The 25,427-nt window shown below is 38.5% G+C and overlaps 1 protein-coding gene across 2 annotated transcripts; it reads right to left on the bottom strand.

The window, feature by feature from the left end:
- Nucleotides 1–25,427, bottom strand: LOC145764759 (uncharacterized). 2 transcript variants are annotated; one of them, XM_082576423.1, is made up of 14 exons: nucleotides 25,146–25,427; nucleotides 20,614–20,783; nucleotides 17,527–17,632; nucleotides 14,523–14,623; nucleotides 10,527–10,643; nucleotides 10,074–10,215; nucleotides 7,281–7,406; nucleotides 5,504–5,644; nucleotides 4,661–4,787; nucleotides 4,124–4,308; nucleotides 2,778–3,008; nucleotides 2,125–2,326; nucleotides 1,650–1,827; nucleotides 1–451 (listed from the first exon to the last, which is right to left on the bottom strand). In XM_082576423.1, the coding sequence occupies exons 1-14, from the start codon at nucleotides 25,357–25,359 to the stop codon at nucleotides 386–388; spliced, it is 2,106 nt and encodes a 701-aa protein (XP_082432549.1). In that variant the 5' UTR covers nucleotides 25,360–25,427; the 3' UTR covers nucleotides 1–385. The 2 variants fall into 2 exon arrangements, with proteins under 2 accessions (XP_082432549.1, XP_082432550.1); XM_082576424.1 differs by having other exon boundaries at nucleotides 1–1,827.

Here is a 25,427-nt window from a genome sequence, read left to right as displayed (position 1 = left end):
TTCATGACTTTGTTTATTCACCACGGCTGCAGTGCAACACGGCAGTACGACAAAAACAATTCCTAGGTAAAAAAACAAAAAAACAAAAAACGCTGAAGGCTCAGGTTAGTGCGTTGTTTCACAATAATGAAGCAGCACTTCAGCAAGCTGCCCCAAAGCGTCACTCTGACTTTTTAACCAGCAGTGACCCAGACAGCAAAGCCCGTCATGTTTACATTGTATCAATGTAAAATTGACGGATTTTGCTGTCTTGGAGCTGAAAAGTCTTCTTCTCTCGTTTGACTTGTAGTAGCTTAGATTGGCAATGCCTCATTGTGCAGCCATGATACGGTAGTTGGGTCCAGTTTGCGAATACCAATGATTCCAAATGTTGGGGCTCAAGTTGTCAACCTCCACGTGGTGAGCCCTGGATTCGACTGATGACAACAAACCGACAAGTAGCAAAGAGAAGCTGAAAAGTAAAACGTCATCACACAAGGACAGTGACTTATCCAGAAGCTTGCACCAAACGTAGTTACAACACGCCCACTAGCGACATTTTTAATTTAAGTATTCTACTTATGACGTAAATATTTGGCAATAAGGGCACTCAATTTTCACATTGAACTTTTCACAAGGCAACCAATTATTAAAAACTCCGTTGAAGACACCTTTAAGTTTCCAGGTGTGGAACTTTGCAACTTACAAGTGAAGAATACAAATATTGGTAAGCCAAACGTATCTTAAACGTAAGTGAAACGTATCTTAACGTTTTAGTGATTACATTTCATATATAAGTCTAATTTTTTCTGACGCTTTTGAAAAACCTCCAACATAGTTTTAAAGAAGGGAAAGTTTCGGGGTAAACACACCACAGTAATTCAAAATACAGTTTTTAAGAGATTTTTAAAAACACTTGAAATTAGTGGTTCCAAATCTGGGGTCAGCTGAGCGCTATAGGATCTGTGGAAATTTGTGAAGGAGAATGGGAAATGGAACAGTTTTGGAAACAAAGATACATATAAAGCACTGAAGATCATGAGTTTTAGAGCGGTTTTACTCTTCAAAGTTTTTCGTGGCAACAAAAGCTTGGAATCAATTGTATGAATGATACGTCTCTTGATCAGAGCTTGCGTGCCAAGCAAATACACGTAAAATTACGTAAGAAATTACGTAAAATTACGTTAAACGTAAGAAACTTTGAACTTTGAACAGAGTTACATAAAGAACGAAGAAACATTTCAGGTTGTGAACTTTTGAGTGAACTAATGTGACAATTACGTAAAAGAATCGGACTATACACATTCGAGAAAGAAACGAGCCAGCATTTGAACTTTCTCAAAAAACATAACACAATCTATGAACTCTACCATTTTCAAAAGCTGCTTCATTTGAAAAAATGTAAAAATTATATTGAAACTATCTGTTTGATTTATTAGATAGAAAACATAATTGGGCATATAAAGCTCAATTGTGACCTAATGTAGGCTATTCTTCTTTGTATTGTACTATCAAAATCAGCAATAAATTAACAACCGCAAGAAAAACGCAAAGAATCTTCGAAAACTTAAGCTATTTCTACAACAACAAAAACAAGAACGCAGTGAGAAAGACAAAATCTATTTTCTGATCGGTTTATGAAAAAGACGAAGCATAAAATATCCCAAGACCCGAAACATGACAAGAGAGGCAACGATGGCGACAGCGCATATCCACGGCGGTGTGTCTGCTGTGTTGAATGTTAAGATCTCTTGCGCTGGTACATATCTGGTCTGATTGGACGACACTGTGATGTTGTTGCTGTTGCTAGGATCGCACGAAGGATAGACGCTGTTCTCGCTGTTGCATCTGAACAATCATATGTTTAACAATCATAAGCAAAAAAATGCTTGCTTATGTATAGCAGGGGTCTAGAAAAAGGTAAAAGCGACAAAACGCCAACGTTGAAGCGTGTTTAAGAGCGAAATTACTCAACTCAATACATGGATTTGATACGGTGACAACTGGAATATTGTTATTCATACAATGAGTAATCAAATTCACCATTATTATTAATGACAAAAAAAAAAGTGTAGTATTTCAACAATCTTTAAGTCTTCTTCGTTGTGTGAGCCTCTTTACGTAAAATCTTTACGCAAAACTCACCTGACTCTGGAGTTTGAATCAAACTCGAAAAACAACATTAAAGTCCACGCGGAATAGAAAGGGGAAATATAGCGCATCCAACGGATCCAAATTGGGAAGTTTTTGACGTAAAATCCTCCCAGCAGCATAAAGGTGATCATGACGAATATGGCGAGCACCAGCCCGTGCTCAAAGTCCATCGTCGCGGCGCTCACGAAAAGACCTACGGAAGGTAGTGTCAGTTTCGGTCTTATTGTTGTAAATCACTCAGTTGTAGCAGCCAGGGTTGTGCAGCCGTGTGACAAATGTACGACTCCAACTCCTCGGTCTATCACTGGCTGACTGACTCGGGAAATGTCACAATCCATCCGACTCCACCGCCCTGGTAACAGCGCGGTTGGCCACTGACTGAATTAACATTGTTGTTATTGAAAATCTTGAGTGTTGACTTGTTATTGACGCAACGTGGTGATGGCAGAAACACCAAAATATCGTCATATCCTGGTCTGCTGGAATCGAACATCTCTGCTCTTTGCATTACCAGCTTGGAAGAACAATGATCTCAATCACTAGCATTATTATAATCACTAACATGATTGCGATTGCCAATGTGATCGTGATTATTAACATGATCGCTATCACTTATGTTCATATGACAATCATTCACAACTTACCTATCGACTGTGACGCAATCGTGATCCCGATCATGACGATCCAAGTACCGAAAAAAGCGACAAAGTTATTGAACCCGTTGAGCCCAGCCATCCAGTAAAAAACCACAGTTGATATGGATGGGAGCACAAGACACAGGGGGAGTTCACTGAAGGACTTGGACACGTAGTAAGCTGACAAACGGTACGAGCCACTCATACGTTCTTTGTTGACCACTTCTCGCTCACTGGGAACTGCAAGTACACAACTGACCATATTAGAAATGATAAACGACAAAAATGGTACTGCTATTTTGCATTCATCAAATGCTGGTATTTTCACAACAATCTAATCTCTTAGTGTAATTTATTAAGAATCGATTTCGCTATAGTAATAGCATCTTCAGCCAGCACATGTAAAAAAGAAAATTTGAAAATACGTAAAACGAACAAATAAAGCAAACTCCGATATTATCAACACGCATAAAATTCTATTTTAAATAGATGGTTACATAAAATTAAAATCAAACGCTGCAAACGACAAAAAGAAATGGAGGAGTGGCTGTAGACAACTGATCGATCCTGCTGTTTTCCAATGAAACCAGGCTGCTTTGAAGCAAAATGGAGAAAAAGAAAAAAGAACCCATTCCTCGAAGGCAAGCGTTACCATTTTTCATCGTTTAGCAATGTTTGGCGACGTTGAAACATTAAAAATCGATGTTGAAAACGAATTTGCTGTCTGCTGCGAAGCAACATGAACAGCAGTTTTTCCGAAATATTTGCAAAAAACTATTCGCTGAAATTAAAACTAGACTATTTACGTAATAGATTGAGTTTCGCTTTTAGCAGCATGATCCTTGCTTACTTTACAATGTAGATACTAACAATCTGTTTTAGCCTGATGCTGCGAGTTCGGTGTGGTAATAGCAAATTGCACTAGCTAGTGGGCGTGCTGTAGCTAGCTTGTGCGATTCGCTACTACCACAGCAAACTCGCAGCATCAAGCTAAAACAGGTCGTCAATCTACATTGTGAAGAAGATCATTTATGCTTTGCATGTAAACTTATTTTACATAATATGAAACAGTTGGAAAGCTTTTTGTGTCTTTACAAACAATGAAAAAGCGCACTATTGGCAAAACGTCACAATGGAGCATGTTCCTATCTAAGATATATGCAATATGCATCCGAGTGAATTTGCATATAATTTGAAATGTATCAAAATTAATCTACAAATTACATCCGGCATAAATACATTTTTTTCGCACAATGCTTGTTCTAAGCTTTACGGGCAATTGAAAACCACGTTTCGCTTATCAAGCAATGTAGAGAAATTAAATGATAAGGACCGCACATACCACGTCTACTTACATATAACAAGCACATCGAAAAGTGAATTGAAGGCGTTGAAGAGACAGAGAAAGAAGAGGGACCCAACGATGTCTAAGACTTTACTTTCAGTGACATCCCCTCGCCCAATTTGAAACCACACCAAACCCATGATGATAGCTACTCCAACTGTCTTTATCAACTTCAGCTTTGAAATGTAACGGTATCTGTGAATTAACAAGGTTGTTCGTTAAACGAGTGTTTCATTTTCACGCCGCCAAAACTGATTTACAATAAATAAAATTAATACAACAAAAAGTGCTAAACGACTAGCAACAATTGCCAAGCAGAGGGAATTACATCAAATATAGTTGCTAGTTAATATAAAACCTCAAAAAACTGTTTCACCCTTATTGGGATCAGAATGTTCTTATTCAAATAGAAAACAGAAAATAGAAATATTGTAATGATAAAAAATAGTGCTCATTACGAAACGAATTAGACTTGTAATCTGGAAAGGTAAAGAAAACATCTCTTTCTCTCTGAAAAAAAATCCAAGTTAGCTGTGCCAGTTCTAACCTTCCTTGGATAAAACTTCGTATTGTGAGAATCTTAGTTTGATGAAAGTACGATGTCGGCCATCTTTGTTGCGGTTCATTCAAGAGAAGGTCACTGGAATGCATACCTGGCTTTGTAGTGATGCCATCTGAAATGTAAGTCGATGATTTTAATGTCCTGAGAGTTGAAATATAAACAGTCGTTTTGACGCCAGTTGTGATTATGTTGTTCACCTCTGGCTGAAAATGTTTCTTTGTTCTTTGGAAGCTTAGTCGTAAAAGTTTCTAATAGAACCTCACATATCGTATTTTGAACCAAACGTTGGTCCAACCGCCGAAGTTTATAGAACGATGTTTTCGCTTGCAGTTTGGGCATTTATCTAACCAACAAAGTTCACTCTCGATGGCTAGCGTGGAAGCTACACCGTTATGGTTAGCGAATCGCAACTGCTCGCTGTACTAGTGAGTGCTCAGCCTTGTGCTGATAGCCAGGAAGAACGCCCCTTTTTCACAATGTCCTCCCCTGGCGCTTGCTGGTTTTGTTGGCTCTTTTCTTACTAACTGACTAGAAAAAGCGGTGGTCGAATACCCTTGTGGCATGAATTAGTGAATTAGTGGTGCGATACTGACGATCGTTGAACTCTGAGCGTTGCCCGAAAAAAAGAAAAAAAAAAGAAGATACTGACGATCCCAGCCTCATGGGCGAAACACGGTGTCTATCGCTGTCAATTCTTGCTACAATCGGCTGCCGAGAAGCATTACTCTGGGTATTAACACAAACTTATTCCAAATGCTTAAAATCCACACCAAATATCGATAGCAGGTAATTTTGAACCTGCTTGTTGTGACTCCAGTGTCCACTTACCAACAATTACACCATCAAATTCAAGGTGTGCATCTTTGACGTCATTTGCGAGTCCATTTTTACACCCGTTTTCTTTTTCATTGTTTTCTTCGTCAACGGAAACTTTTGTTGTGTCATCTTGTGACGTCATAATGTGATTACCTATGACAGCACAATGAACTGAGTTGGTTGTAGTGGTGTCATTACTCACCAGATTGCAAGAGTAGAATAATTTTTAAACAATGTTATTCTACATCTAAGGATTTTACATGACTGCAAAAAATGAATCATAAGATCAAAACGAAAAAAAAATATGTGAAGAGATTCACATTAACCTCAATACCACGGTAGTATATTTCTAAAGATGTTTTTTAATGAAAAAAATCCTAAGGACATGCACCAATCTTTTTTGCATCGCAGACGTGGAATCAATGTAAACTGACCTAACTTTGCTATTTGGGTGCACCTCGGTAAAAAAAGAAACTGCATGATTGGTGTATTTTGTTGTGCAGTTCAGTAGCAAAGGAACAGCAAAATGACTCAGCACTAAAAAATTATACTTAACCAAAGAAAAGTAACAACTTGCACTTAAATGGCAACGGGAAACTGCAAAATGACAATTTTGAATTGACCAAAAATCGATGTTCGATTTACGCCATTTTCACATCGATTCACTATTACCCAAACCACCATGCCCAAACGTTTTGTAAACACATACTAAAAATTCCCCTTATTCTGTGTAGACGTGGCAGTTGCCGATGGCAAGTGACTGCAATTGTTTATTACTCCTGGTAACATCGAGGACCGCACTTATTTTTAAAACGGCAACACTAGCAATCTTTGCAGAAGCAGCAGCGACCACGAATTAAAAATTACAGACTGGGGCTTGCCGGGAGCTAGGAATGGGTTAAGTAGATCCCAAAAAATTATGCGTTAACTGTCAATTTAAATGGGCGTCATCTACTATAGCACACTTCTAAGTATCTCAACACTTATGCAATGCATGTCAAAGCGATTTTTTGCGAGTACAAGTTTCGTTCAGCGCAATTGTAATGCAAATGGTACAAAGCTTTTTTTAGGAATTGCTTCACTGCTAGAAAGCAGGAATTCAACAAGCAAGCTAGATTGTTCCAAGTATTGTTAAACTCAATTCAATTTGAAGCTGATCCATCTCTAAAAACAGCTTGATAGATCCTAAAATAATCGCCACTGAAAAAAACAATTGAAGCTGACACCCGTTAATAGGCTACAATCGAAACGGTGGTACCCCAACAGAAAGAAAAAATACAAACATCTGAAACAGTTATTTACACTCCAAATCGGCTTTTACAGCCCACAAATGATTCAATGACTTCATATCCACCAGTCATGTCAATATTATTATTTACCACGCAACAAGTTTATGGGCCATGGTGACGTCATGGGGTTACCTCATTCCGACATAAGATGACTAGAAGACGCAAACAACAAAATCATAATCCGCCGTGCGGTGGCAACGTGCGGTGGCAGTGCGGTGGCAACCGAAAATAATACTTTCCAACCGAAAGTTTAAGTGGCCGAGAAATTAAAGTTCCCGACAAATGAAACCTATAGTTGTTGCTGAAAATGCAGGCGATTGTTGCGCAGTGATAGTTTTTGCATTTGTAGAATAACCTTTATATAGGTATACACACTCTAACCTGCATTTTATATATCTCTTCTATTGTAGTCAAACTCAGCTCATGTTTACATCGTTTCAACGTTTCTGGACTAAAACGATGCAAAAATGGCAAGTTTTTATCAACTGGAAAGTTCTTACCTAAAGGTATGTGTTTCTGGTCCATGTCCCGCCTAAGCACTGGGCAATCGAAGGTGTTCAATCGACGCCGGTTCGATGCCTCGATCAGCTTCTCTGATGCTTCTGTGCCGGACTTCACAACATCCACTGTGCAACATCAACATCATCAATATCAGCATCCGAACTGGCTCTCACAAAGCTGACGTGTACGGCAAGTGTTGCTTGCAGCAATAACACAGCGATAAGTGACCAATATACGTAGCAAACAAAAACGAAATAGTTAAATCATGTCAAAGATTGAGCACAGTCCCTTCTTGGGTAACATAATAGCCCGTCCATTGCGTTCAATTACCTTGGACATCAACACAATTATTTTTAACACAAGAAAAATAGATTAATGAGATTCAATGAAATATTTGGAGCATTGCATGACCTAGCAACCGAAGTCTTAACACGTTTATCATCTAAAAAACGGCCTTGAATATTCGCCTATTTCCTTCCCAAGTTTACAGCTGCGAAATTACGTGAAAATGACGTAAACGTGAGAGCGTAAATTTAATGAGACTGTTTACCAGGCATTTAGTTAAATAACATGATGCGTTCTACTGGTGCAAATTAAGCTGAACTATCACAAGATGTATAAAGTAAGTGAGAGCGTAAAGTTAGTTTTTACGTTAATCTGACGTTCCAGTATGCTTTGGGGCGGTGTCGAACCAGCGTCCTGTCGAACGATGGTCAGACATTCTCACCACTCGGCCACACAGACTAACTTAGACACAAGCCCTCGATTTCGATGGAGTTCAAACAAGAAGACGGAAGCAATTAATTAATTATAATTCACAATGTGTCATCGTCACAGTGTTCGAAGTAGGTGGGTCTTGAGCAGCAAAACAACACAGCAAGCAAATGAGTGCTTTTCTACATTGATTCAACGTCTGCAGACGTTGAATCAATGTAGAAAAGGACTCATTTGCCTGAGTCAGCATCATCATCATCTTGGCCGTCAATACATCAAAAGGAAATGATACAATTTCTAAACAGAAGAATCACTCTCTCGTTGTTTGTTATAATTAGGCGGAGGTGTGGAATAATAATGAAAATAAACAAAAACCTAAAGATGTGGTGAAACATACTCATCATCAAAGACATTTTAACATCATAGGACTTCCTGTGGAAAACTGAAATTGACAAAACCTTAACGTGCTCGTCGCTTTTGCAAACCTCCAGGCGATAGAATCAGAGCAGCAAACAATCAACCAACCAAACAACTTTTCGAGTGAAAATTTAATATTTTGGTTTCGTAGCTTTTCGAAAGAAACTAAAGGGACCACTATTTCAGGCACTCTTGGGTTCAATTGTATGTAAGTCCGCTGTTTATTATTATGCAGTTTAGAAGGAGCGATCTTCCTGGCGTCAGCACTACCTGACTACTCAATATAGAACAGCGAATATTGTGTTTCGCTAACCATGTGAATTAGTGGTGTGATACTGATGAGCCCAGCCTCATGGGCGAAACACGTGTCTATCGCCGAATTCATGCTACACTCGACTGCCGAAAAACACACGTTTACTATTATGTCGCCTGCACAGCCGGGTGGTGAGAGCCCTGGAACGACACTCGAAAGGATGCCGGTTCGACACCGCCCAAGAGCATGCGGATGTGTCTTTGGCAAGACATTTAAAGGCATGCTTGAAGAAGATTGACTTTCTTGCCTTCCCGTCCAATTAATTTAAATCTTCAACCACCGGGCGTTAGCCTGTGTTTGTTTTCAAGCACATTATTATTATGTGTAATTGTGTATTGCCAAGACACAATTGCGTGCTTTCGGAAGTTGTTGAACTCACATTCATTCAAGGCGCGTACAAACGTTCTCACCCTGAGCGACGCAGGAGACAACATTAAAACAGAAACATCAAGCAGAAGTGGACCAGCAAGAAGCCAAGAACAATCAAAACATGGTTGCATTCTCTGACGAGTATGTTCACTGTTGGATGAAATCATTTCTAGAAGCTGACCAAAATGATTTTCGTTTTGACGTCGAGAGAAGGTTGACTACGTCACAATGCAAACATTCAAAGCTAAGCAATACGACTCCGGGCTCAATGTTATCTTCAAATTGAAATGAATGACGCGTGAAGATAGAGCGAAGACATATTCTTCAATCTTGTTTACTCCAGTTCTCACACAAGAACCCAACTGAACCGCTGAAGGAAAACTGGCGTCATCGCAACAGATTGACAATAACGACCACAATGTATTACTAATTGCATTTGGATAGTTGGAACGGCCATTCCTAGCCGAAAAATCACCTGTTTTTACGTTGAATCAACGTTTACAGATGTTGAATCAACGTAAAAATATAGTTAATTTGTTAGCTGGGTCAGCTTTTTTAATGTTATTCTCTGTGAACGACGACAGATTTGAGCTAAATCGAACAACATTTCGATTTCATTTGCTAATTTTATAGCCTGTTTCAGGAATTTTTAACTTGAAATTATATTTTTAAGATGCGAAAGATTGTGCTTGGTTAAGGAGGCTAACTTGGAGCGAGCTAGCCTACTCCCGTGCCAGTGGTAGCCGTAAAACAGCAATGAAATGCCAAGAATAGTTTTGCTTTGCTTGGAATGAACATCTTGTGGCATTAGCAACTCCAGCGGATAATTTAAACGTTGAATCAATGTAAAAAGGACAATTTTTGCAAGCTGGGATCTACCCTGTCTGGTAGCAACTCAATCCTTCTGTAGCATTGATTCAACGTTTGCCGGAAACAAATCAATGCGAAAAAGTTAATGATTTCTTGCGCCCGCACTTACGAATAAAGTCGGCAGGGTTGTAATGCGTGACGTCACACGTGAAACCCATTTCTTCGAAGTGTTTGAGAACATTCTCGGGGGAGCCATAATAGGCGACTTTCCCCCCACTAAGCAAGAGGATGTCGTCGAATTGGAAGAACATCTGTAAGACAATGGAAAGGTTAAGTTTACATATTACAGCAAACCGACAAGTAAAGAAATTAAAATATTCTTAGCTTTACCACAATCCTCTTACTGGTTTCGATTCGATTTTTTTTATTCCATGTTATTATACAAATAGGTTATTGCAAATGGTGAAAAGTTGTTACGTCTTAATTCCTTATGAAGCTACAACTACCAAGGCATGGTATTATCATCACAACTGACAAAGTCATCAGGTATATGAAGGTTTTTTGTATTTGATTGAATATGAAAAAGTTTAAAATAGAAATGCCATTCTGAAACGCAAAGTACCTGTACAGAAGGTTGGTGAATTGTCATTAGGACAGTCTTACTGCTCTGCACGGCGTATCTCTTCAGGGAAAGGGTTAGGGCGTACGCTGTGCTGCTGTCTAGCCCAGAAGTCGGCTCCTGGAATTGAAACATGAACGCATTTCAATGAACATATGACATCATACTGGATGTTGCAAGTAAGCATCCAAATAAATTGATCCTTTTTTGATTTGGTTTAACGTTTTTAGACGCCGAATCAATGTAAAACAAAACTGATAATATGCTGGCTTGAGAGTTGACAAACACAAGCAACTACAAGCAACATTGCTAAACCATCAATGGACGTTCGATCAACGTCAAAAGATAGTATATTGTGAGCCAAAAAGTAAAAAGAATTATATACGTCTCTTGCGCAAGAGGAATGTTCGTTTCTGACGCCAGGGTACAGATAGCAAAATCCGTAATTTTTACATTGATCCAACTACATTTGAGTGAAGTTAGTTTTAAAATAATTTAATGTTTTTTCAGTTGAAAGCAAGCTTGTAGCGAAGTGGAAAAAAAATAACAAAATTGAGAATTGACCCTTCCAATGTGGCCGGAAAAGCGGAGCTTCGCGTCCCGTAATGTATCGTCACTGAAGCAAACCATCGATCAATAAGGCCAGCAGTGCAAATGCCTCAGCTTGAACTGATGAGGTTGGCTTACAAACTTGGATGGCATAGAATTAGAAAGACGATCGTGCTGTTCCAATTCAAAGTAAGCTAAAACATTCCAAAACATTTTGCTTGTCAGCGTTTATTTGTCTCTGGCTGGAAAGGAAGTTATCTTTAGAATACGTCCATTAGGCGAACTTGTGAAGTGACAAGGCCAGCAAAATTAAACAAGCTCAGGTCAAAAGGACAGTGAAGAACGACAAAGAGCAAAGTTGGCGAAATTCAATTCAGAAATAGCAGAAGGTGTTTTGTTACCCCACACCAAACCAAGGAACACCTAACAACGGACATTTCACGATACCAGACGTAATCTTGATGTTGAAAAAGTCGGAATTCGCAAGCTGAACAATTTGCAATCAATGAACATCATATCATAAACAATGTGGCAGCATTAACTGGATGCCTGAATAGAAAATGACCCGAAATGACACGGGGCTTGTTTAATAAGACACGATGAATAGACAAATGTGTAGTTAGAATATTTGTGACAAAGGTTTGCTAAAACTCCACCGGCATAGCATGCAATAGCACTCGATTCTGTCATTATTTGGGACATAGGTCTACTGGGGGAGCAAAGTTAGCTAAAGTTGGTCCATTAAACGCACTTTTTATATAAATGTCTTTTTACAACCAGACATCAAGTGGACCATCAAAGACCATCAAAGTACAACCATAATTTTATGTTGTGCTACAAGGTTTGCCCTTTGCAAACTCTGCTTCTGCTATCACGCATTGGGAGTATCCTTGTGTTAAAAAAGAAGACGGAATAAGGAAATTAGAAATCTGAACCGAGCCAGAAGCGATCGAGTCATATTACGTTATTGGCAGCTTGAGCAGAAGGCATCAATAGGCTAAATAAGATGGTTAAAGTAGCTAACATAAGGGTTAAATGAGTGCATAGATATAGAAGCTTGAGATGATTGAATTGACCGTACGGCGAACAAAGCTGTAGCAATGCTTCGGAAATGACTGTATCCGTATTGAGATATCATTTCCAACGCACTAGCTAGTAAATCAACCTTTTTACATTGATTCAACGTCTGTAGACGTTGAATCAATGTGAAAAAGTTGATTTGCTGACTGGGGAGCTGCACAATCGCTCATATCCTTAATCATACATCCCATCAACGCAAAAACATAATATGTTTGGCTCTACATCTACAAGCTGGACCAACAGCGAAAGATCAAACAAGTTGCGAGTTCATAACTTGGCGGATTTTTTATCCGTTCTGTGGAGATGACACGTGAGGGGAAAGCTGAAACATTTTCCATGCTTCAAAATATCTGTCAAACAAGGAGGTTTTTGTTCAACGTTATCCTATCAAGATTTATCTTTTTCTGTGAGTAGCAAGCATGATCATTGATCAAGCAACGTTTAACAATGTCGACAGCGGCGCAAAAATAAACTAAAAACTGCGAAAGAAAAAATTTATCAAAAATCCTTTACAAATTGGGATGGTACTGCTATTTTACATGAATTCATCAAATGCTGGCATTTGCTCAACAATCTAACCTCTTAGTGTAACTTATTAAGAATCGATTTTGCTACAGTAATAGTATAGAGAAATCGATTCAAATTGGGATGGATGATTCAATGTGCACACATTGATGTATTTATAAATTTTCCTTGACATTGCATAAAAGTAACACAAAGTGTTAAACTGATTGAAAATAACTCAAATCCACAAATTAGTCTTTCCCATCGCATTGAACATGCAAATCTTTACAAGCACACCTTTCAATGTACAGCGTTAACACAATGTAAAAAGTCCATTTTTTCTAGCAGGATACATCGCCATTGATTCATCTATGATTTTATGTCGTCACTACTATTCACTCAGCCATGACATGTTCGATACAAGGTTATGTTTTCTTGAGCCCAGCTGGACTTAAAAGAACCCAGTGCGTCGTATTCAGGCTTACGCCCGCTCGTTGAAAATCTAGATTGAGTGGACGGGAAGGTAAGGAAGCCAATCGTCGTTGTCATATTCAATTATTCAAGCATGTTATTGAGCGTATTGCCACAGTTGTGTGCTCTTTATTGAGCGTTGTCGAACCAGATCCGTTCCGAGCGTTGGTGATGGTGACCAGGGCTCTCACCACTCGCTATGCAGTCGACATTAACGCAGTGCTTTTTTAAGATTTTTTACTTTTTTCTATGTCTGTAAACAGTGAATCAATATAAATTTGGGTGGAAACCCGCTTCCGAAGTGTTACGAGGGTGACGCAAGATTCTCACCTTTTCATTCATTTTTCCAAAAAAAATTAATTCGAAAAAAAAAAGATTGACATAAACTTATCCCTTCCAACTGTGAGCTCAGCTTCTCTTTTATTTCCAGCTTCATTTTCTATTATTTGTGACATCACAAGCATCAGAAACAAACCTCGGCAAATGAGATTCAAATTTTTGCAGAACTTGTTGAAGCAACGTTTCAAAACAAAACATGAACAAAACGTCAGCAATGTGCCAGTAGGGGTCCAGTCCTTTTCTGTTTCGTATATTACTCATTCGCTTTTATCGCTGCGCATAACACAAACAACCCCAAGTGACCCCAAACACAAAGGGAGGTGTTACTTCGCAAACTGTCATCAACTATACATCATTCTGCATTTAATTAATGTAAAACCAACGATCATATTATAAAACTCTATTCACCATTCACATGTCAAAAGCTATTGCAATAGTTCAATTCTTGGAACATATATTCACGATGTGATACTGTTGATATGATCCCGGAAAGCAAATCATGTTTTTCACTAACTCAGCGTCTGCAAATGCTAAGTTGATGTAAAATGATGATTTGTTATCATCAACAAGCTAACTGCATTGGCACCAACGTTTGCTGTGATCGTATGAGCTTTAGGACTTTGATAGCCAAATACCTGTTTAAGGTGCTATCTTAGTAATTTTTGCATAATATTTTTGAAGTGCCTAAGGCTCTTCTGATGTGTTTCCAGTTAATTATGAGATGCAGGGACGTTTGTTATGAAATTTCAGCGGGTATGGTGATTTTTGAATAAGCTGAAGATCCCGCTATTGTAGCGAAATCGATTCTGAATAAATTACGTTAAGAGGTTAGACAGTTATGCAAAAGCAAAATAGCAGTAACATATTTTTACATTGATTGAACGTCTGAAAGTAAAAAGTAACTAACTTTTAGTGAGGGTTGGTGTCATCTGCCAAAAAGAAATGTTTTCTTGCAAATTACTTTAAAACAAGGTTGAAATCATGTTTTACTGGGAAGTGACAAGAGAAAATGGTGAATAAGACAAGATGAAAAATCAGGGCCCAGGCTTCACTCACATCAAGCAGAAGAACAGCCGGGTCCGTCAGCAACTCATTGGCGATGTTGGCTCGTTTCTTTTCCCCACCGGACAACCCTCTTGTTATGTTGTCTCCAATAACTGAACAAAAATGCAATTTAGTTAAGAAAGATGCTATTGTTTTACATCATTTCAACGTTGCCAGCCGTTGAAACAATGTAAAAAGCTATTGCTAGCCGAGGATATTGATCGCATGTTTGCCGGATAATGACAAGACAAGCGATTCGTTTTCATCAGGACAACACCTCAAACAGGAAAATCCGTCTGTAGACGTTAAATCAATGTAAAAATGACGGATTTTGCTGTCTGGGTTTTTTTTTTTCTGGGACGGCAAAAATCGTGGTTGCTCTTCTGGTCCAATACGCAACGTTCCGATACAACCCTGCCCAATGTTTTACTCGTTGTGGATCGGAATGTATCCGCGGGCGGAAACTGTTATGTAAACAGACATGGAACAGGTAACAAGGTGTCAAAAGTCATTTTTATTGTTTTAGTACCTTACGTGGAAATTAGCAAACGCAAGTGACTATTTCTGGTCCAACCCACATATGATGTCAAAAACCTAGACAGCCAATCAGCCCTTTTCAACGTCGGTTCATTGTCTGTACATGTTGGATCAATGTAAGACGAAGATTTGTTAACTGGGATGTCTTTCTGTATCGTTCTTAATTTCTCGACTTCCAGATGTAGATTCGAACTGCCATCATGCCACTGCACAGTTGCACACTGCACAATTATATGTTTTTCTCGATTAGGGAAAATTCAAGCAACAAATTTCAATAACAAAAAATCATGTTGTAAACATAGCTTTCAGGAGCTACTTCGAGATGATTCGTTTCGAAATTATGGTGAACTACAGTAGATATAAACTCTCCAAAACTCGTGCTGGGTACCCAAGCAGTGCCACTACAATCCTGGCATTGGTGGCAAAAATGTTCAATGAAATCATCATCATCATCAGTCGTTATCTCCGCCTGCGGCAGATTGCGCATCAACATGGCTTATTTGCTTCCAAGAGTGGCGATTTTGAGCCAACTCGCCCAGTGTCGTCAAGTGGAGTCCGGTCCATGATTGAATGTTGTCTTGCCATCGTTTTGGTTGTTTGTGTGCAATGAAATATTACTTCCCAATTTACAAAAATTGATGAACTGACAGACTTATGAGTAATCATTCCACTAACGGGAAGTTACACTTCACCAACCAGATGGATTCACACATTACAGGGCCATGTTTTGCATCGTTTTCCTGTCTGGCTATGTTACATCAACAACAAAACCAGAAATGATTCAACGAGTAGCCAAGATGTTTACTTAACCAATCTTGCCTCTTCCACATCAAGCGTTGCGAAACCCAAACAGTTCCCCTTGTCCGTCTGCCCTCCAACAAACAAATGACAGGAGAAAAGCAACCAGACAACTCAAGTCCATTTCTCATTATACAAACCAAATTGAGACCAGAGCGTCTCACTTTTCTTGCGGTTGCCTTGAAGCAACTATGAGAACGCAATAGTTACATTTGATGCAAGAAAAGTGTTTACAGTTGCCCTATCGAAACAATAATAATCGTATGAATTATGTATTTATAGTCATTACAAAACTGCTGAAGCGTTTTTATAGTATGGGCCGTGTTGTCAAAGTATTGAAGTATGTTGTGGAACTATATATAGAAAGATTGCAACTTTTGCTCGCTGGTGAGAAACTGAAGGACATAAAATTTATTTGATTTAAAGTTATTTTTGGCTGAGGTGTAAACTTCTGTCAAGAAATCTAAACATACATGAAGAAATTGAGTCGCTTTTGCTTTACACATGTCCAATTTTGCTGTCACACATATGTTAGGACGAAGACAGCATGTGACAAAAATAAATAAACACGATAACAAAAAATAGCAAAAAAACCAGATGACAAGTGAGCTTCAAGTAGAGTTTTAAACATTGCTGCCAATACTCACAATTCAGCACTCGCTAAAATAAACCAAGAAATAGCGATATTAGTGAGTTTGTTTATACTGAAGACACCAACAAGGCAACACGTCCAAAGAAAGAATGTACACGGCAGAGAACGAAGCTTTTCAGTAAACAGAAAATCTTGTCAAAATCGCAGTTTTTTATCCAATTAAACTTACATCCGAAACAGTTCGTCTCTGACTCAAACTGCGTTCACTTGTTGCTTTTTGAAAGGAATTCGATCGGGCAATTTTAGCAACGTACGAGATTTTTTTTTATAAACGTCGACTTTCAAGAAACAAATACCTGATTCATGTTGAACCCAGATAGGCTTTTAAAGGTATTTCCAATGTTTGTTGTTTGTCACGTGCCCAGTTGTGTGGCCAATAACCTGCCTCTTCCAAGTCATTGTTAAAATAGCCCCCTGGTGCTGTATTTTAAGTGAATACTTAGGCAAAAAAACTGCCGTATTTCCAGTAGCTAGACATTGTTACGAGGGAAAAACGGTAAATTTGTTGCATGGGTAGTTGGATAGCCTACTATTACTTCAAGATGGTGAATGGTTTAAAGACATGTGCCCCAAGACCTTTAGAAAGCTCTCTACATTAGCACAAGCATCTACTTACATCAGCAGCGTGTATGTTGTAAAGTTATTTATGCAACTTTAGCAAGTCTTCAGCATACTAGCAAAGTAAGCAAAGAGAAGCAAGCAAAGCATACTAACAAAAAAATATAAAATTAGATTTAAAAATTCTAATTCAATAAGGGCCTTCTGATGGTCTCCCTTTTAGGGTGAAACTGGTTGTAGAGGTTTTAGAAAGTGATAACTATATTTGATTTAATTAGATTTACAACAAAACATAGCCGGTCATTCGTATGGTTGCAAGTGTGTCGGTTGCAGTATATTTGCCCGGCCAGTAAACTAACCGTTCGTTGCATCGATTCATCGTCAGCAGACGATCCATCGATGTAACAAAAGATTTGCTAGGTTCTGAATGCAAGCCGAAGCATTGCAATTGTGCAAATACAGTGAACTGACTTGTATTTATGCACTTCTGCATGTCCAGCTGGTCAATCAGTTCGCTGACGATTTCCTCTTTCACGCGTGACGTCATCGTCTCGGGAAGACGCAGCTCGGCAGCGAACTAAAGATAAAACAGAGGTTGAGGTCAAGTCAATCATTCGACGTTGAGCGACACTAATACAACGACGGAAAGCAGCAAACGAACGCACATTGGTAAACCACTTTGCAGATAACAAACTCTGCCATTTTGACATCATACCTTCATCGTCTGGACGACGTAAAAACGGCAACTTTTACTGGGTCAAATTTTGATAGCAAATACTTAAGCATTTTCACAAATTTAAAACAGTTAGGCAACAGAAATTACAAGGGGTATTTAAATATGATGTTTCGGAACTCAAGTGTCATTTCGAAATAAAACTCCCTCGTCTTGAATGTTGCTTCGACAAAATTGAGTAAGTTCCAAACATGCTTTGAACAGTAAATTGCTTGTTTCAATAAACAATTCACACCAAAAACCTGACAATTTGCATTGTACTGATGAAGATACCAACATAGCGGTAAAAGCTCTGCACAAAACTACAAGCACGCTTCAAACCAAATCCTCTCATCTGTCCATAAAGCTACGGGTGGGCACAGCAATTACACGACTAATATTACACTTTATATCGCAGTGCATCTTTGCATCGTGTAATTGATTGGTGTAAAATGTAAATGAATAAAGATTGGTGCAGGTTTGATAGCCACGAAGAGCGCTGTGCAAGTGTGCATTTGGGCAAGTCGCATAAAACCGGTCTCATGAGGTATGGTGGTTGACCTTTGTACAGACAATCATCTTTCATCCGAGATCACGCCAAGGACAGTTAAGCAACATTTGTTTTATGTTCACCCCAATATCGTTAGACGCTGTATCAACGTAAAATCGCTGGGAGTTTGTGGCCGATCAGAGTTCATCCAGCCGGCTATTTCATAGAGGCAAGAACCAACAGACAAGATATGAAAACAAGTAGAAAGTTGCTATTCATGTAAATTAGACAGTAACCTGCCGATTACTAAACTATTTATTTTACGACAGCTATACGTGAGGCAGCAGATACGGAAGTAAAACAAATTTTACACAACAAAGAAGCGGCAAGGGATAAAGTTGAAAAACAAGATTATGATTAAGTACCATCATACAGGCACAGCTAACGTTTGCTTAATGATGAAAACTAATTCACATTCAAACTAACAAGACATCTTATCGCCGCCAATGAAACCTTGATCTCACTACGACAATATTTGCGTTATTTTTGTCATTTATATCGATGACTCAAAATAAGCAATGTTTCGTTTAATGCTTACTGGACGTTATGCCTTATCACTCGGAAACCCCTTGACGATACACAAAAGAGAGCTTTCAACAGATAAGTAACTACATCAAAACTAACAAACAGACTATTGCAATGGACATGGGTTTGGCACCAACCAATTGTCCATGAGCTAAGCAACAATACCAAGTTCAGGAATGCCGGATGTGAAATGTTGGATTCGCATTCGTAGCCGAAACTGTTTCAACGTCTGTAGACGTTGAATTCATGAAAGGAAGGATTTAGTGGTTGGGTTGTGCCGAAAGAAAGGCTCGGTTGTTATGGAGACGGCTTTGTTGCAATGATGATAATTCTACGAAAATTGAGGTTGTTCCAATATTTCAATATCGCTTCTTAAAATAAACTTTTTGAGCACCATCACAACAGTGAACAACCACTGAAGTACTTTAAACACCCCAAAGATTTGAAGAGTAAAACCACCTACAAACACCCTATACACTCCGCCACAATGTAAAGTTATCAAATGATATATTCCATAAAAAACTTTAAAAATGAGAGTTTTTAATTAGTTGGAAAACAAAATGGGAATCTTAAATCACTATGCGAAGGCACAGTTGCCAAAAATGGATGACATTGATTGGAAAGCTTCGCTTCGGTTACGAAATGTGATCACTCTTAGAACAGTCCAATTTAAACCTTTGAGTGAAAATAACGTTGGGTTAAGAGCTTTAACCTTAAATAACCTTCCAAGATAATAATTTGCATCCTAAATGAACTCAAATGCACTCGGAACGAACTGGAAAGCCTCATCCAATATTTATAAGGTCATGGCTTGTTTAAAGGTCATGTTCGCAAGCTTTGAAGAAATTGATCAGCTGATCACCCACTCAACCAAATTTGGCCTTCATACGTCGTTTCAACGTTGCCAAACATAAAAGGGCAAGTTAGCTGGGTTGATCTAATGCCTGCTCCATTACTTAACCTTCGCTGCAGTTTTTTCCTTTTAGATTGAAAAGTTGAAGAAAACGTGAACCACAAAGCATTTCAATATACTTTTACACTCAAGATACCGTTTCAGATAAATAGCCAATAGAGAAGTGTTGCCAAACGCAGCCAAATAAATTTCCCTCTAGCCGTTTGGATAGTTCCCCAGTAGCATTCTTATTTTTACAACCTTTTTTTGCAGGGAGTGTCTAAAAAAGAAAGTCTTCACCTCCTTTGATGGCGCTTGAGCAAATTTTGAGGTGATGTCTTAGAAATAAAATAAAAAGTTCGATGGTTCGTGTGCGGTTGTTTCAATCGTGTTATCGCGGATACCTGAATGGAAAGCCATGATGCGCCCACCACTATTTCCACTCCGGATTCTTCACAACGGAAACCCTCTTTTTCTCAGTTTTTATTAACTGAAATACTATAACATTTTGTCAAGTGGAAACACAGCTTCCGCTAATGACTTTACGCTGGAAAAAGAGCGACGAAGCCTGACATATTGCAAGGTTTAAAAATTAGCACTTGAAAGTAATTTGATTTATTTTTCTGAAATTTACCGGTGGTATGTTCGCAATTCAATCAATCCATCAATGGGTTTCATTAAAATAAGTTCGACGCCATTTCGCAACAAAACAGAAACACACAATACCAAACAAAGTCACGCACAAGCTGTGTTTCTGACAAAAAGACGACATAAAAACGTCAATGCGGTATTCCAGTCAGTTGTCACCAGCATTAGAAATGAGAAGTAGTTAATAATAAAAAACACAACACAAAAAATGAAAGCACAAGTAAAACTAACTTGAAGAGTTTGCTTTAGAGTCAGATTAGGGAAGAAGATGTCTTGCTGGAGGACATAGCTGATCTTCCTTCGAGTCTGTTTGGTCAGTTGTTGTCCTCCGATGGTTGCCTGGCAACGAGGACACTCAATGCGACCACCAAGGATGTTGAGGAGTGTCGTCTTTCCTGAACCTGAAATTGTAAAAATAATGAAATATTGATGTTGAACATTGAGCGTCAAGCACAGTACGTACCACAGTGACGCAGAGAACAGCAACAGACGTTACTGAAAACAATCCAGCACTTAGGGAGAAAAAGACTTGGAATTCATGAACTTGTTGATCAATGATCAATCTACGCCAAAAAAATTAAACGGCATTTATTGACATTTTGGTAATAATTTTGCTTCCACAATTTGAAATAAAAACCCACCAGGCAAGCTTTATACCTATCTTCAAGTTTGGAAATTGCATATAAATGGACCAGAAATATACTTGTGATGGTAATTGTGAAAAAACATAATAGAATTTGGGAGCTCGCATTCCCACCTGGCGGAAGAAAGAGGCAGCCAAGGGATTTCCGTCTAGTGGTACAAAGCGGAATTGCCTCGACTCCGAACCGAAATGCACTCATTCAGAAAAAGCATCTCAAACAAATCCCCACGCATGCTCTTATATAATAAAAAGGGTTCTATTAGTATGGATTCAACGTCTGCAGAAGTAGAACCAATGTAAAAAAATTGTTTTTGCTATCTAAGTCTAATGGAAGAATTAACTTCCTCAGAAACCCCAAAGAAAACTAAACTCTTTTGTTTTAGTTATCTATACGTATTGCTACATCTGATTGACCTAAAATTCCCAGATATTTGAAAACCAAACAGCGCAGCCGAAGGAATGAAAAAGTGCTTGGGAAAATTGTCACAAAATTTAATGAACAATAAATTTTATTGTTGCAGTGGTGAGGAGTAGATAATACCGTGAAGGTAGTGTGTGAGTCAAGCTATAGAATTGAATGCACTAACAATGGATTCAACGATTAATGAAGTATGCTGGTTAGGCAACTGATTTCCAGGACTATTTTTTCTTATGCGCCAACCATAAATCGGTGATTAAAACGGCCAATCACTCATCTATCCATGAACGTTGGGCAAATTGTATCTGGATCATCCAATTAAATGATTTACTTAATCGGTGGCTCAAAAGGTCCGCTGTTGGTACATCCAATTATAAGAGTCAGTTTCACTAAGATTTTGTCAAAGAGTTACCCTAAAAGAATAAGTTCGTTCTTCAAAAGCACTCTGGACAGAATTGTAACAAAAGTTACGTGCACTTTTGGTTAAATCTATCTGCTAAGAAATAAACAGACAGCACATCAACCGTTTTTTACATTCATTCAACGTTGACGTTCAATCAATGTAAAAAAACGGTTGATTTGCTGTCTATGTAACGCCTACCTTACAGGTCAGTAACCAAAAAGGCTTTTCGAAGCTAAGATCGCTGATCGCAACACAAAGCACCGATTGACAAACCTGGAAATGTCACAACCAACACAGAGATCAAGATATTTCATAACTAACCTAACCTCTAGGCCAGACAAGACAACGTCGTCTTGTTTTGCTCGTCATAATTGCAGGGTGGTTGAATCACCATCCCTTAGTAATGAATAGAATCTAACAAGAAAGAGAAAATTTCAACCATTGTCAAGAATTTTTGTCGAAAATAAGTGACATACATGAACGTTGAAACAACCAGATCAGATTTATCCGAAGCAACACAGTTATTTCAGCAACGTTTATGGTGTAATAGATCTAGTTCATTGTTGGCAATTGGCATCAAAAGATCACGCACATACTGTAGCAGTAGCAGTATAGTACATTAACATTTGCATATGCATGAGTAGGCCTCTGCGGAGCGATTGAGGTTCTCTAATTATAAATATTGCTTTTGCAATGCTACGACGTTCAACAACGGTACTGAATGTACTTAGTTTGGCTATAACGCCGTAAATGAAAGTTTGCGCATACTTCTTGCAGAAAACCTATGGAGTAGTAACGCATACACCCAATGAGATGTTATTATAAGCTTGAGTTTTTTTTGTTGAATTTCGGGACAAAATTCCAAATCCAAAGTCGAGGTTTAGAATTTCGTACAAAGGTTAAAACTGTGGTATTGTGGGGACGGAATTTCATAGACTCCCAACCAAACATCTTCAGCTAAACTCGAAAGAGATATTAATAATTAGAAGTAGTTTGTCTGTATTATGTAGTATGTAGAAGTATTATGTATTATGTAGAAGTTTTATTTGTATTATGTAGAAGTAGTTTGTCTGCCCCGATAGCTCAGTTGGTTAGCGCGTGACTTCGTGAACGAAGAAGCTTCGAGATCAAGCGGCGCTGGTTCGGCTCTTGGGGTGTGCGCTTGAGCAACGCACCTTAAGGATTGCTCTCCATTTAGCGGCATCTAATGAATGGAATAATTCCCCGGCAACAAGACTTCAGCTATCGGAAAACTTCACTCTGTCAATCTCGGTGACCGGCCCTGCGTCAAAAGTCTCTACTACAAGTATGCGAAAGCTAACAAGGCTTTGTCAGTCCGAGGACAAAGGTTTAAACCAAAAATGTATTATTTTCAATCGTCAAAGTGACCTAAAAGTTCTTGAAGAAATTATTCCCACCAACACGTCAACTGTACCATGATAGCGTTCTCCGATATTGTTGGAGGTGGAAACGTCTAAGTTTCAATAAGTCCAGGAAGAAAACGCGGTCAACAATCTCCAACTGGTGAAATGCAGGGCACTGTTTTATGCTGCAACGCTTGCACAGAATGACTGATGGTTCATTAACATACATTGAATCAACACAACATGTCAACCAACCAACTTCGAGGTCTTCTCTCGTTTGAACCAGTCTTCCGTCCAAAGATGCTGCAGCAATGCCAAAGACAACTTTTAAAAGCCAAGTTTCGAAACTATACCATCCATCACCTTTAGCCCATGGTTGAACTGCGTAAATTATTCCGCAGTCCCATTCATCAACTAGTTTTATAGACTTAGAATCATGATAAAACTATTACAAAGTGCGGCAACCTTTTGAAAAGCGGTCATTTTAATTTTCATCATTATCAAAAGCACTTTTAACACGTCAGCGTTTTCAACAAAGCAATTTCTCAGACGAAAATAGAACGACAAAATAACAAAAAAGCTAAAGTGCCAGATCAGCAAAAAGCTTTAAAGGAAATGGCTTGATCGAAAAAAATGAAAAGTTTGACCTTGTAACCCAAGATGGACAAAACAGTAGGCCACTGAGTAATACGTACTAAAATATTATCCCGGTAAAAGAAACAAAGGCAGAGTTAACATCACTTTTAACTGGCTATTATCCTGCCATATGGCTTATCAAAATTAGACGAAGAATGAAAACATTCACGACCAAAATGCTTATTCTGCAGTTTCTCTTCTATGTGAATTGAAACAATTAGCCCGAGGCCTGAAATATAACATCGCATGGCAAAGCGATTTGGCTAGGGTAGACCACCAAAAGGAAAGTACAAATAAAGATTCGTATTTTATAATTTTATTTTCTTTATTAACTTTGCAGGAACGTAAAAGATAGTACAAGCTACAATAATCGATATACCAGCACATCAAGGAACGGGAAAAGGTCGTAAAACCTTGAAAGGTTTGAAATATGCGCGTATATATAGTATACACATTACACATGCTTGGGTAGTAATGTAGCCTACATGTGGATAGTGGATAGCTAGCACAGACACAAAACCTAACACAAACCAAAAACTCCATATTCATTGTTGTCTGCAAGCACAACATCGCATTCACTGTGTTGTGTTTTATGGCACACACAGATTAGAGAAAATATAACCACGTTTTGTAAATAGATTGCATGCAATGTGTCTGCGAATAGAAAGTCACATGTAAATTTAACGGAACTGATTACAATCAACCTACAGCCAAGTGGATTGAAGAACTATTTACATCAAATGTTCTTGCGAATGTAATCAAGTAACTAAAGTCAGCAAATATGTATTTCTTCATTAATTCGTCTTCAGACGACGAATCAATGGACAAAAGAAGGTCAAGGTTGTTCCCCAAACAGGATCGCACGAAGGTAAAAAGAAGATTTGATTTCTCATTTGATGCATTCAACGAAATGTCGTTTTACTACATTGAAAGCAGATCAAAACGACTCTCAAAGCTCGATAGAAATTAAATTGTACAAAAAGATAAGTTTTTAACTGCTAAAAGTAAAGACATCGAGAAATCTCAACCCTTAAACCCCCAGGACAGTTTCGCATTTATAAATTGAAAGTTTCAACAATCAATACAAACATAAACATCTACTATCTTTGATCAAGACTTCAGAATACTAAAACTCGATAAAAACCTGCCAGATTCTTAAATTTTCTCGTGTGTATCACATCGGTACAAGTAGAAAATTTCAAACTTAAAAACGTTAAAAGAAACTAAATGAAAACTTTCATTAATCTTTACGTCTTTACGAAATCTTTACGTCTTGCCGTCGTAAAACTTGTGACTTACCGCTTGGCCCCATGACTGCAAGGACCTTTCCTGGACGAGCGGTGCCGCTCACGTCCTCTAGGATCTGTTTGTCCTTGATGCTGAAGTCCAAGTGTTTGAACCGTAATTCGAGTCCTGACTGGACGATTCGGTCAGAATGTCCGAAGTTAGACGCCCTATGAGCCAGCCGTTGACCATTTTTCTTCTTTTCAGAAAGTAAACCTTCATCGGCCATAACCACCTACTTTGGATTAGCTGCAAGGCCAGAAATTAATAAGATTGGCCTATATTGTACGTAGTGTA

Source organism: Aplidium turbinatum, chromosome 2, assembly GCF_918807975.1.
Source record: "Aplidium turbinatum chromosome 2, kaAplTurb1.1, whole genome shotgun sequence".
Taxonomy (NCBI): Eukaryota; Metazoa; Chordata; class Ascidiacea; order Aplousobranchia; family Polyclinidae; genus Aplidium; species Aplidium turbinatum.
The sequence above is the reverse complement of the archived record's forward strand: the minus strand, read 5'-3'. Positions and strand labels throughout refer to the sequence as shown.